Source organism: Lissotriton vulgaris, unplaced genomic scaffold, assembly GCF_964263255.1.
Source record: "Lissotriton vulgaris unplaced genomic scaffold, aLisVul1.2 SCAFFOLD_2997, whole genome shotgun sequence".
NCBI classification, from domain to species: domain Eukaryota; kingdom Metazoa; phylum Chordata; class Amphibia; order Caudata; family Salamandridae; genus Lissotriton; species Lissotriton vulgaris.
In genome coordinates, this window is record NW_028247112.1 from 232,775 (window position 1) to 245,008 (window position 12,234).

General features: G+C 54.7%; 1 protein-coding gene across 1 annotated transcript in view; it reads right to left on the reverse strand.

The window, feature by feature from the left end:
* LOC147665632 (large ribosomal subunit protein uL2m-like) overlaps window positions 1-12,234 on the reverse strand; it is a 30,244-nt gene that overhangs the window by 15,411 nt on the left and 2,599 nt on the right. The window contains exons 2-4 of the mRNA XM_086949633.1: window positions 11,883-12,078; window positions 10,395-10,536; window positions 3,770-3,885 (exon numbers count right to left, since the gene is read on the reverse strand). Of these exons, the coding sequence (XP_086805759.1) occupies window positions 3,770-3,885; window positions 10,395-10,536; window positions 11,883-12,078 (454 nt within the window). The remainder of the gene's footprint in view (window positions 1-3,769; window positions 3,886-10,394; window positions 10,537-11,882; window positions 12,079-12,234) is intronic.

The window sequence follows — 12,234 nt, forward strand, 5'->3', positions numbered from 1 at the left end:
CCATGCCTCGAGCTCTCTGCGCATACCCACCCGCCTCAAGCTCTCTGCGCATACCCACACACCTCGAGCTCTCTGCGCATACCCACACACCTCGAGCTCTCTGCGCATACCCACACGCCTCGAGCTCTCTGCGCATACCCACACGCCTCGAGCTCTCTGCGCATACCCACACGCCTCGAGCTCTCTGCGCATACCCACACGCCTCGAGCTCTCTGCGCATACCCACACGCCTCGAGCTCTCTGCACATACCCCCATGCCTAGAGCGCTCTGCGCACACCCCCATGCCTCGGAGCCCTGCGCACACCCCCACGCCTCGAGCTCTCTGCGCACACCCCCATGCCTAGAGCACTCTGCGCACACCCCCATGCCTAGAGAGCTCTGCGCACACCCCCACGCCTCGAGCTCTCTGTGCATACCCACACGCCTCGAGCTCTCTGCACATACCCACACGCCTCGAGCTCTCTGCACATACCCACACGCCTCGAGCGCTCTGCACATACCCACATGCCTCAAGCTCTCTGCACATACCCACACGCCTCGAGCTCTCTGCACATACCCACACGCCTCGAGCTCTCTGCACATACCCCCATGCCTAGAGCGCTCTGCACACACCCCCATGCCTCGGAGCCCTGCGCACACCCCCATGCCTCGGAGCCCTGCGCACACCCACACGCCTCGAGCTCTCTGCGCATATCCACGCCTCGAGCTCTCTGCGCATACCCACCCGCCTCAAGCTCTCTGCGCACACCCACACGCTTCGAGCTCTCTGCGCATATCCATGCCTCGAGCTCTCTGCGCATACCCACCCGCCTCAAGCTCTCTGCACATACCCACACGCCTCGAGCTCTCTGCGCATACCCACACGCCTCGAGCTCTCTGCGCATACCCACACGCCTCGAGCTCTCTGCGCATACCCACACGCCTAGAGCGCTCTGCGCACACCCCCATGCCTAGAGCTCCCTGTGCATACCGACACGCCGAGCTCTCTGCGCATACCCACCCGCCTCAAGCTCTATGCGCACACCCACACGCCTCGAGCTCTCTGCGCATATCCACGCCTCGAGCTCTCAGCGCATACCCACCCGCCTCAAGCTCTCTGCGCACACCCACACGCTTCGAGCTCTCTGCGCATATCCACGCCTCGAGCTCTCTGCGCATACCCACATGCCTCGAGCTCTCTGCACATACCCACACGCCTCGAGCTCTCTGCACATACCCACACGCCTCGAGCTCTCTGCACATACCCCCATGCCTAGAGCTCTATGCGCACACCCCCCATGCCTCGGAGCCCTGCGCACACCCCCACGCCTCGAGCTCTCTGCGCACACCCCCATGCCTAGAGCGCTCTGCGCACACCCCCATGCCTAGAGCGCTCTGCACACACCCCCACGCCTCGAGCTCTCTGCGCATACCCACACGCCTCGAGCTCTCTGCGCATACCCACACGCCTCGAGCTCTCTGCACATACCCACACGCCTCGAGCTCTCTGCACATACCCACACGCCTCGAGCTCTCTGCACATACCCACACGCCTCGAGCTCTCTGCGCACACCCCCATGCCCAGAGCGCTCTGCGCACACCCCCATGCCTCGGAGCCCTGCGCACACCCCCATGCCTCGGAGCCCTGCGCACACCTCCACGCCTCGAGCTCTCTGCGCACACCCCCATGCCTAGAGCGCTCTGCGCACACCCCCATGCCTAGAGCGCTCTGCACACACCCCCACGCCTCGAGCTCTCTGCGCATACCCACACGCCTCGAGCTCTCTGCACATACCCACACGCCTCGAGCTCTCTGCACATACCCACACGCCTCGAGCTCTCTGCACATAGCCACACGCCTCGAGCTCTCTGCACATACCCCCATGCCTAGAGCGCTCTGCGCACACCCCCATGCCCAGAGCGCTCTGCGCACACCTCCACGCCTCGAGCGCTCTGCGCACACCCCCATGCCTAGAGCGCTCTGCGCACACCCCCATGCCTAGAGCGCTCTGCACACACCCCCACGCCTCGAGCTCTCTGTGCATACCCACACGCCTCGAGCTCTCTGCACATACCCACACACCTCGAGCTCTCTGCGCATACCCACACGCCTCGAGCTCTCTGCACATACCCACACACCTCGAGCTCTCTGCATATACCCACACACCTCGAGCTCTCTGCGCATACCCACACGCCTCAAGCTCTCTGCACATACCTACACGCCTTGAGCTCTCTGCACATACCTACACGCCTTGAGCTCTCTGCGCATACCCACACGCCTCGAGCTCTCTGCGCATACCCACACGCCTCGAGCTCTCTGCGCATACCCACACACCTCGAGCTCTCTGCACATACCCACACACCTCGAGCTCTCTGCGCATACCCACACGCCTCGAGCTCTCTGCGCATACCCACACGCCTCGAGCTCTCTGCGCATACCCACACGCCTTGAGCTCTCTGCGCATACCCACACACCTCGAGCTCTCTGCGCATACCCACACACCTCGAGCTCTCTGCACATACCCACACACCTCGAGCTCTCTGCGCACACCCCCATGCCTAGAGCGCTCTGCGCACACCCCCATGCCTAGAGCGCTCTGCGCACACCCCCATGCCTAGAGCGCTCTGCGCACACCTCCATGCCTAGAGCGCTCTGCGCACACCCCCATGCCTCGGAGCCCTGCGCACACCCACACGCCTCGAGCTCTCTGCGCATATCCACGCCTCGAGCTCTCAGCGCATACCCACCCGCCTTAAGCTCTCTGCGCACACCCACACGCTTCGAGCTCTATGCGCATATCCACGCCTCGATCTCTATGCGCATACCCACCCGCCTCAAGCTCTCTGCGCATACCCACCCGCCTCAAGCTCTCTGCGCATACCCACACGCCTCGAGCTCTCTGCGCATACCCACACGCCATGAGCTCTCTGCGCATACCCACACGCCTCGAGCTCTCTGCGCATACCCAAACGCCTCAAGCTCTCTGCGCATACCCACACGCCTCGAGCTCTCTGCGCATACCCACCCGCCTCAAGCTCTCTGCGCATACCCACCCGCCTCAAGCTCTCTGCGCATACCCACACGCCTCGATCTCTCTGCACATACCCACCCGCCTCAAGCTCTCTGCGCATACCCACACGCCTCGATCTCTCTGCACATACCCACACACCTCGAGCTCTCTGCGCATACCCACACGCCTCGAGCTCTCTGCTCATAACCACATGCCTCAAGCTCCCTGTGCATACCCACACGCCGAGCTCTCTGCACATACCCACACGCCTCGAGCTCTCTGCACATACCCACACGCCTCGAGCTCTCTGCACATACCCACCCGCCTCAAGCTCTCTGCGCATACCCACACGCCTCAAGCTCTCTGCGCATACCCACACGCCTCGAGCTCCCTGTGCATACCCACACGCCGAGCTCTCTGCACATACTCACATGCCTCGAGCTCTCTGCGCATACCCACACGCCTCGAGCTCTCTGCACACACCCCCACGCCTCGAGCTCTCTGCGCACACACTCCGCCGAGCGCTCTGCGCACACCCCCATGCCTCGAGCGCTCTGCGCATACCCACACGCCTCGAGCTCTCTGCGCATACCCACGCGCCTCGAGCTCTCTGCTCTCAGATTCAGATACGCAAAGGAGTTTCAGACGGGCGACTGGCACCCCTCCCAAGGAGTGGCCTCTTCCGCAGCATCAGACGGTTTTGGAGAGGTTGTGCAATGACACACACGTCTGGATTATGGGGGTCTTAAGTATGGCATTAACCTGAGACCATGCTCACCTGCCATTCTCCCAATCTGCCCTGACGTGGTGAGGAGGTCCCCTTCCTTCATGTTTTCTGTGGCAATGATCCATCGCTTCCGTTTCCCTCCGGCCACCAGAGCAATGTCAGCTGACCTGAAAAAGAGCAGACACGTGTTGATAGGCGCGGACCAGAGTCCAGAAAAAAGCATCACTTCAAGCCTACCGCTCCAAAAGTACTTTGTATCTTGTGCTCTGGAGAAGTCTGACCCACAGAAATGTAATGCAAACCAGAAGCTAGAGTGGAATTCTTCTGGCTGAAGACACCATGCCACACACAGCACAATCTGAGGTGAATATCTTTCTGCTGGTTTTATTCTGGCGAACAATGCTTTTTTCTAAGAGTGGTGAAGACCTGTTTGGAGCAGCACCCTTCCTTCACAGAACAAACAACTGGTCCTCAGGTCTTTGTGTACCCATAGCTGTTAGGATTCTTTCAAATGGGCCGTCTTCACCTTCTGGGCAATAACCCAAGCCTGTTCTGGAAACTTGATACCAAGAAAGGTTTGGATTCAGGGTTTTCACTGTCACAACTATCCATAGTTAAATTATTTTTCTGCCGGTGACCCTATTCAGATTTCCAACTCGCTGGTAACCCTTGCAGAGCGAGTCATTAAAATATCGACAAAGAATCAAGTCTCAGACAAAGAAATGGTGCGGAGTAAGATACTTACTAGTAACACAGCATCCCTCCTATTCTTACACGTATACTTTCTGTACTCTGCTGTCATGAATCAGGACATTATCTTTCTTCAAAGAACTCTCTACACTAGAGTCTCAATTAGGAACAAGCATTTACAATGTAATGGTCTCGGCATCATTAAAGGTAGAGCTATTGGCATTGCTCATGACATTTCTTTTTTTCTTCTTTAAATCATAAATAAATGGCATTTTCATTTACATTGCCAATACACAGCACTCTGCACTCGGCACTCACTACTCTGCACTCACTGTGATGGAATTGTTGGATGAGTAAAAGGGTGGCTGGATGGACTGCATGAAAGGGTGGGAGGAAGAACGTAAGAATGGATGTGTTGAAGGATTGATGGATGAGTGAAGCGGCAGATGGACAGATAGATGGATTGATGGATAGAATGGGTGGATGGATGGTGTTGGACGTGGCCCTTCTGGCAGGTCCACCCCTGAAGTTTTGTGCTCATTATATGTGTCCGGGGAATGGTGGTTCCCCTTCTGAGTGTGTGTGGGGTGAGAGAGACCCGCCTCCCATAGGAATGCATGGGGAATGTATGTGGCTCTGGTAGTCCCTGATGCGTGGGGCGTGCCGGGTCGTGTTTGGTATGTATGCGCTCGTGAGGTTGAATGCTACAAGATGATGTATGCGGCATGTGTGTGACTAGAAGGGAAGTGCCACTTCTAGACTTTGGTGTGTGTGTGCAGTAGGTGTGCTGGCGCCTGATTGGCTGAAGCTTGCCGGGCCTTCCCCCACCAGGCTGGCTCCACCCCCCTGGGGTGCATCCAGTGTCCCTGGCCTGGCCAGTAACCTGAAACTCCTTATAACCAGTTCTGGCTGGTTCTCTCCCTGCCTGCCCCTTTGGGAGACAAAGGAAGCTCCTGTATAAAAGGAAGGTGGGCCCTCTTCTCTCTCTCTTCTTCTTCCTGCTTGGGTCCCTGCCGGGGTCGTGCTGCTGCGTGGGCTCAGGGTTGGCTGGCCTCCCTGGGCCCTGCCCTGCTCCTGAACTGCTGATGTCCCTTTTTCCCTTCTCAGAGCTGATGTGCTCCCCCTGGACTCCTGGACTTCCTATGGACCCTGCTTTCTATGGCCCTAGCGCTTGAGAGCGTTTTCCTGCTATCCTAGCGCCTTGGGGCGCTCATTCCCGCTTCTAGCGCTTGGGAGCGCTTTCCTGTTGTCCTAGCGCCTCGAGGCGCTGCCGTTCTGCCCCCCAGCGCTGGGAGCGCTCCATTCCTCCAGCCGGTGCCCACCCGGCATCTGCCTGTCGTGGGAGGGGGCCCGCGCCCCCAGCGAGTGCCTACCTCGCTTTATTTCCTAACTGGCGGCCTCATCGAGGGAGCCGGGCCCTCGTCAATTCCCCCCTGTGTTCACCGCCGCAGCCCGGGACCCCGCGTGAGGCCCGCCCCCGGGCCGCGCTCTGATTGGCTGTCGGCCCAATGACGTTTCCCCGGGCCGCGCTCTGATTGGCCGGCGGCCCGGGGAGCCTTAGGAGACGACCGGAGGAGCCGAGAAGGCAGGGGCTGGCGGGAGCCCACTCCGCGCCCCTGCGTCCCCCAAGACGACTGCCGCTTCCCCCCCGGGGCCCCCCAGGAGCGAGAGGGCGCCCCGGAGAGCGGGAGAGACCGGCGCGCTCGCCGACCGGTGAGTGATGCAGGAGGGGAGGCGGGGCATCGGGCCACATTGCCGGTGGCCGCCCCTTCCCTCCCGCGTGTGCAGTCATGTGTGTAGAGGCCCGCGGGCCCTCCAGTGATGCCGGGTCCCCCGAGGGGGACCCCGCCTGGCCATACTTTGCCCTCCCCTGAGCCCCGAGAGGCTCCCTCTACAGCTTCGGCCCTCCGAGCCCGCGAGGCTCCGTCACGTCCCCCGGGGGCGCCCATTGAAGCCGGGTCCCCCGAGGGGGGCCCCGCCTGCCCACAGTCCTCGTCCTGAGCCCGAGGAGGCTCCAACGTGTCCTGGCCCCCGAGCCCCGAGGCGGCTCCAACGTGTCCTTACGCCTGGGCCCCGAGTGGCCCCACCACGTGTCCCTGGCCTTGCCTGGGCCCCGAGTGGCCCCACCACGTGTCCCTGGCCCTGCCTGGGCCCCGAGTGGCCCCACCACGTGTCCCTGGCCCTGCCTGGGCCCCGAGTGGCCCCACCACGTGTCCCTGACCCAGCGAGAAGCTCCACCATTGCCCCCGGTCCCCCCAAGCCTCCGGGGCTATGTCCAAGTCCCCCAGCGGCCCAGCACTTAGTGGGCCGCTGCCACGTTTAGGTTTGCCCCGGGCCCCTTGCAGCCCACTCTGGACATCGAGACTCTAAGGCGCCCCTTGCCTCAGGAAGGCCATCTGGCCTAGGGGGTGCTACTGACTAACATCAAAGTGATACTGAGAACTCTTAAGTGTTGCCCTGCTGATAGGGGCCTCTGTTGTGTTGTGTACCTTGCCTCATGTAAGTCTATGCTGGTTAGAGTGAGTTCTATTGCTAGTCCTATGAGACCCCGGGGCGTGACGTGTTCTAATGCTAAGCTCCTGGTGATTATGTGTTCTAGTCCTAGTCCGAGGAAGCTCCCAGTTGTTATATGTTCTAAATGCCAACTCCATCATGTGCACCTTCCTGGCAGTGGTCCCTTGGCCCTGCACCTTTTCCCTGGTGACCCCTGCCGTGCCTCGAGCACATTGTAAAGTGTATGTTCCTATGTGTCCTTCTTAATATAAAGACTATTTTCATATATACTTTGCGTGGAGTTCCTTTTGTGGGAGGCCTGGGATGTTGCTGTTGGTGGGTGCGTGCGCAAATGCTTCACACATGTCCTCCGAGATAGGCCTGACTGCCCGCGCCGCGTTACCTAGAGGGCGAGCAGGGGTCGACTTTACATAGGAGTGGCGGTCTCTGACTGGCTGTGGCGCAAGCCCTGGCCGGCCGGGGGTCCCATTTCCTACAGATGGATGATTGAAAGTATTGATGGATGGATGATTAAAAGGATTAGTGTAAAGATAGATGAGTGAAAGAATGGATGAGTGATAAATCTCGGACTCAAACAGTGTATTCAATTATTACTTAATATTCATAGCTGTCCACTCCTAACAGTAATTAGCCCACCACGTCATTGGGACCTTTCCTAAAATAAATTGTAGAAATTGAGACCTTTAATACGATCTGATTTTCTGCACACACATCCACAGGAATTTTGGATAATATTCTTCAAGTTTCCTTCCTGCTTAAGTTAAAAAAAAAAAAATAACCTGATCTCTACAACGTGGACCCAAATTAAGTAACTGTCTTTCATAGCTCAAGTCCAAAAACAGCTGCCCCACTCTTTGACGCAGATACATTTACCTCTGGCATTACTTTGTTAAAAGTCACCATGGTGACAAATAAGTTAACTTCCCCTTCAAACGCTTTACAAGATACAGCTAATGCCTATTAAACTGCCTTTAAAAAAATCTGCGCATTTGAACATTCGCTAAGTGCAAGTCGATGACGAAAATCACAGAATACGATTCCGACAGGAAAGAGGACAACCCAATGATGTTCCAAAAACCCTCTTCTACAAACTAAAGGACGCAGCCGACCGTTGGCTGAAGCCACAAGAAGGAAAACTAGAAGAGGTGATCTAATGGCAACATATCTTTCCTTTTGTTTTGGGTGCGAGCGGAACTGGCCGAAGAGGAAGAACGCGTCAACCCAGGAACAGACGCCTACCCCTTTCCACAAAGACCTTTATGCCCTGGGGACCTAAGCTGTGATTAGGTCATCCCTGTACTTTGTTATACCAGTCAATAAACCACTTCTATAGCACTTCAGTGTGGGCTCCTTCCCTCCTTGTGAACCCTTAAGGTTAATTAAAAGAAAAGCTGCAGAGAATTAGCTTTTATTCTACTGCGAGGAGAACTATGTGTAGGGATTAACACTCCAGGCCATCCGACTTTGCTTGCTTTTAACAGAGACATTGGTAAAGCTTTACAACGCAGATATGAAAGGCTACACACCAACCCCCATCGGACCCGCCCCCTCTATAGAGAATCATTGGGGAGACGGATATGAAGAAATCTGGGCATTTGGGGGGTAAACACGAACACTGGCTGTTCGAAGGGCACATGTCAGAGTGCCAATATCATATTACACACATCAAAGCTTTCTTTCGGAGTTCTGTGGGGACAGTTATATGTTTTGACATAAAACAGTTGGGGGACATCTCTATTCATTCAACCGATAAAATACCCGTGAGGCCAATAACATATACGAGTAGGTGTTAATAAGGATTAGCCTCTTTTTTTATAGGTAGTAGGGATGCACGATGACAAATGCTTTGGGTTTTAATAGTTTTTATTTTCTCTATTACCTTCTGAAATTACCACAATAATTAGTACAATTCAATACATAAGATATAGATTCTCATTGAACATAACAAATAATGACCTCATATTGTAAAATGACAACAGCTGTGTGCGTGTAGCTGGAGGTTCACACATACAATAGGCTCGCTCAGGCAGGGAGGTCAGACTCAACATTCTGAATCTAGATGAGCCGAACATGTCACAGGGTGCGACATACATTATCCTCCTTTGGCCAAGGAGATCTAAGCGGGTGCGTTCACCAGCTTGATCAATGGACGGCACTTGGAGGGTGTGGAGCAGTGATCCTTAAAGTACGGCCCGGGGGCCGCATGCGGCCCTCCCGACCTTTACGTTCGGCCCCCCGGGCAGCATGTAAAGGGCTGCTGTTTACTCGACTCATCACTAACATGGGAAAACATTTTTAATATACAGCAGGCACTTAATTCATGGTTAATTGCAGTTAGGGAGAGGAAGTAACTAGACCCTTAACTTTAGGAACACCTTCATTTTTAAAGATAGCCACTAGATATACATGCTTTGCTTCCCCTACACCCACTTTACACCGCACGCTGGCATCAGTGTGGACCAAACTTTGTGGCCCCAAGGAAAATGTTTGTGAGTACCCTCCCAGGCCTAGCCGATGCGTGCAACATCACTAGTGACGTTGTGCACATATTAAAATGGCAGCACAAAAGTGTGCACTGGGGGCCCTCATTAAGGAGTTCACCGGCGCCCAGATATGATCGGGACATCCTTTCATAGTATTTATCAATAAGGCAGTGAAGAGTTAATGACTGAGAATGGACATGCCATTTTAATTACCGAGCCATAGTGTATCTGAATTCTTGTAAACCCTTCATCTTCTAGGATGCCACTAAGAGTGAAGGAAAACGCCAGGTATTCCACCCGAAGCCTTAAAGTTACTTTTAGAAGCTGGAACTCTCCCCTAAGAAAAGGGGAAGTACCAGAGAATACTCCGCTGCTCTGCTGGATTTATTTATTTTTCTGAAACGCTCAAGTTAAAAAGAACTGCACCAAAGATCATGCAATCCCGGTGAAGCCAGTAAATCCGACACTGGACCATTGGGATACTGGGAGACTTCAAAGGAGGCCCCTATATAAACCCTTCTCTGCCCACTCTCGCTGCTCTAAGAACGTCAAGTGTCTTAAGAGAGAAGCCTGGTTATCCAATTGTGGCCCTGGGTACCCCAGTGGGAACCCACAGTAACACACTGACAATAACCACTGACTGCCTAGGACCCCAAGAAAAGTTCATAGTGTTCCAAGGTCTTCAAAGTGCTAAATGTGCACTGCAGATTCAACCTGACTCACAAAGAGCTGGAAACCCTGCATGGGCGGCCTGAGGACCATGCAGACAGCTACCGATTCCTCCAGAGAGACTGGAGAACCAGACTATCTCTCCTTTCGCAAGCTCCTGAAAACCTTTCTGTTCCCCTGAATGCTTGGCGGTGAGGTGAGGACTCTGTTTCCAGCGCTGGGAGGCCTTCTGGTAACCATGCGCTGTATAAATGTAAATTCATTCATTCATTCAATCAGACAGCTGGAGTCTGTGCACACGACACTGAGTTCAGTCTCACCTGCAAGGGTCATAGCGCACCTGGATCACCTTCTCTTCGAAAGGGACGTTCTCCTTCCCAGGCTCGTAGTTCAGCCGCTGGAAGTCAATCATGCGGTAGCGCTGCCTGTGTCCCCCACCGATACCGTGCACGCGGATCCGTCCTAGAAAAAGGAGAGGAGGCTCATTACCAAGCACTGATCAATCCCACAGCGGATGACTATCTGAAGATTGGGCATTCACTGTTCATTTACCTCGACTGCTGCGGGCCAGCTGTCCCTACTGTTGGTGATTTGCAAACACACATTTGAGCCAAGCCACAAGGGAGCGAGCTGCGAAGGGACTGGTTATAATTAATGGAGCCCTTCATCACTTGCTCCAAAAGGCATAAAACACAGTCTCTTATTTCATAAATGCAGCTGTTGGCATTTCGTCACTACAGACTTGCAATGATCGATTAATGGCCCACCACTGAGTAAGGAAGAAAGCATGTATCACCGGGGGCCACAGATTTCTTGTATTCTGAGGGACTGCAAGATAGTTTGTTACTTGAGCGTGGTGACCGGTGCTCGGCTAGGACACACAAGGCTCGTTTCATATGTTCAGCTTAGGTGCACAAATAGTGTCATATGGAGGGGTGGGGTTGGCAAAGGTGGGCTCACCTCTCCTAACTTGGTTTTTCCACCGATTCTCCCACCCAAAGTGGAGGTCAGAACCGGTGGGAGCTAGTTGCTGGGGGCAGCAGAAGGTAGGGACAGCTTACAAAGGTGGCAGGCCCTTGAAGCTTCCCTTCTGAGGACCCAGCCCATCCTGGGGGAGGAGACATGACACCTCTGCTCAGGATGGGCTTGGTTTCTGGAGGCCCTCTACTAAGGAGTCAAGAAACCTGTTTGGTGGTGGCAAATGGCAGGCAGCCATTCAGGAACCACACCAGGGCTGGTCGTTTTTCAGGGAACATCCCTAAGATGCCCAATGTGTGCATTTTACATTCAATCCCACATCTCCTTCAGTGTGGGTTTGATGTGCCAAGACGTTTGCTACCAAACGTCACAGATTCAGTAAAGCCATTATCGAGCTGTGGAGTTTGTAAATGTCAAAATAACGAATAAAAAACAAATGTAAACAAAAAAAAAAAATGGAGCTCCCAGACCATATACTCTTTATGGATTTACTGCACTTACAATGCCTAAGAATTGACTTAGACACTGCGGGTGTACAGTGCTCATGCTACTGAACCCTCACCTGGGGGAATAGTACACCCTGCCAGAGACGTGGCTTACCTAGGCTCCAGGAAGTGGGTTGCTGGCATAGGAAACAAGGATGTGTGCTATGCCGTCTCTGCACCAAAACATGCACTCTAGGTCCCTGGTTGATATGAGGTAACTGTGCGCTGGCAGCAGCACTGAATGAATTACATCGCTTGATCACCAGCTACTATAGGCGGTCGCTGTGCGCTGGCAGCAGCACTGGAGACCAAGGTTAACAGACCCTCTCCTACGCTCCGGCTCACCTGTGTGGTCTCTTCCACCTGTTTTCTTCATCCCGATGGGTCGGATAGTGTATTTTCTCTCGATTTTCCATACAACATTTTTTTCATGAGATGGTGATGTGTGGAATCCTCTCCATGGGGTGGTACTATGGATGCCCACCTGTATTCTGAGTGGCGAGGCGCTGGCAGGTCGGCATAGAACTGCGTTTCCGTTTGCCTGGAGAGAAAGCAATAGTAACAGATTGAGACACAACAAAAGAGCAAAAATGACTTTGCGGGGGCAGGAACAAGTCAGAGAAACAGTGCGATGGAGCATGAGTTCAGCATCTCAGTGGAGCGAGTGCGTGCAGCGAACCTAGTGACACCTACTTCT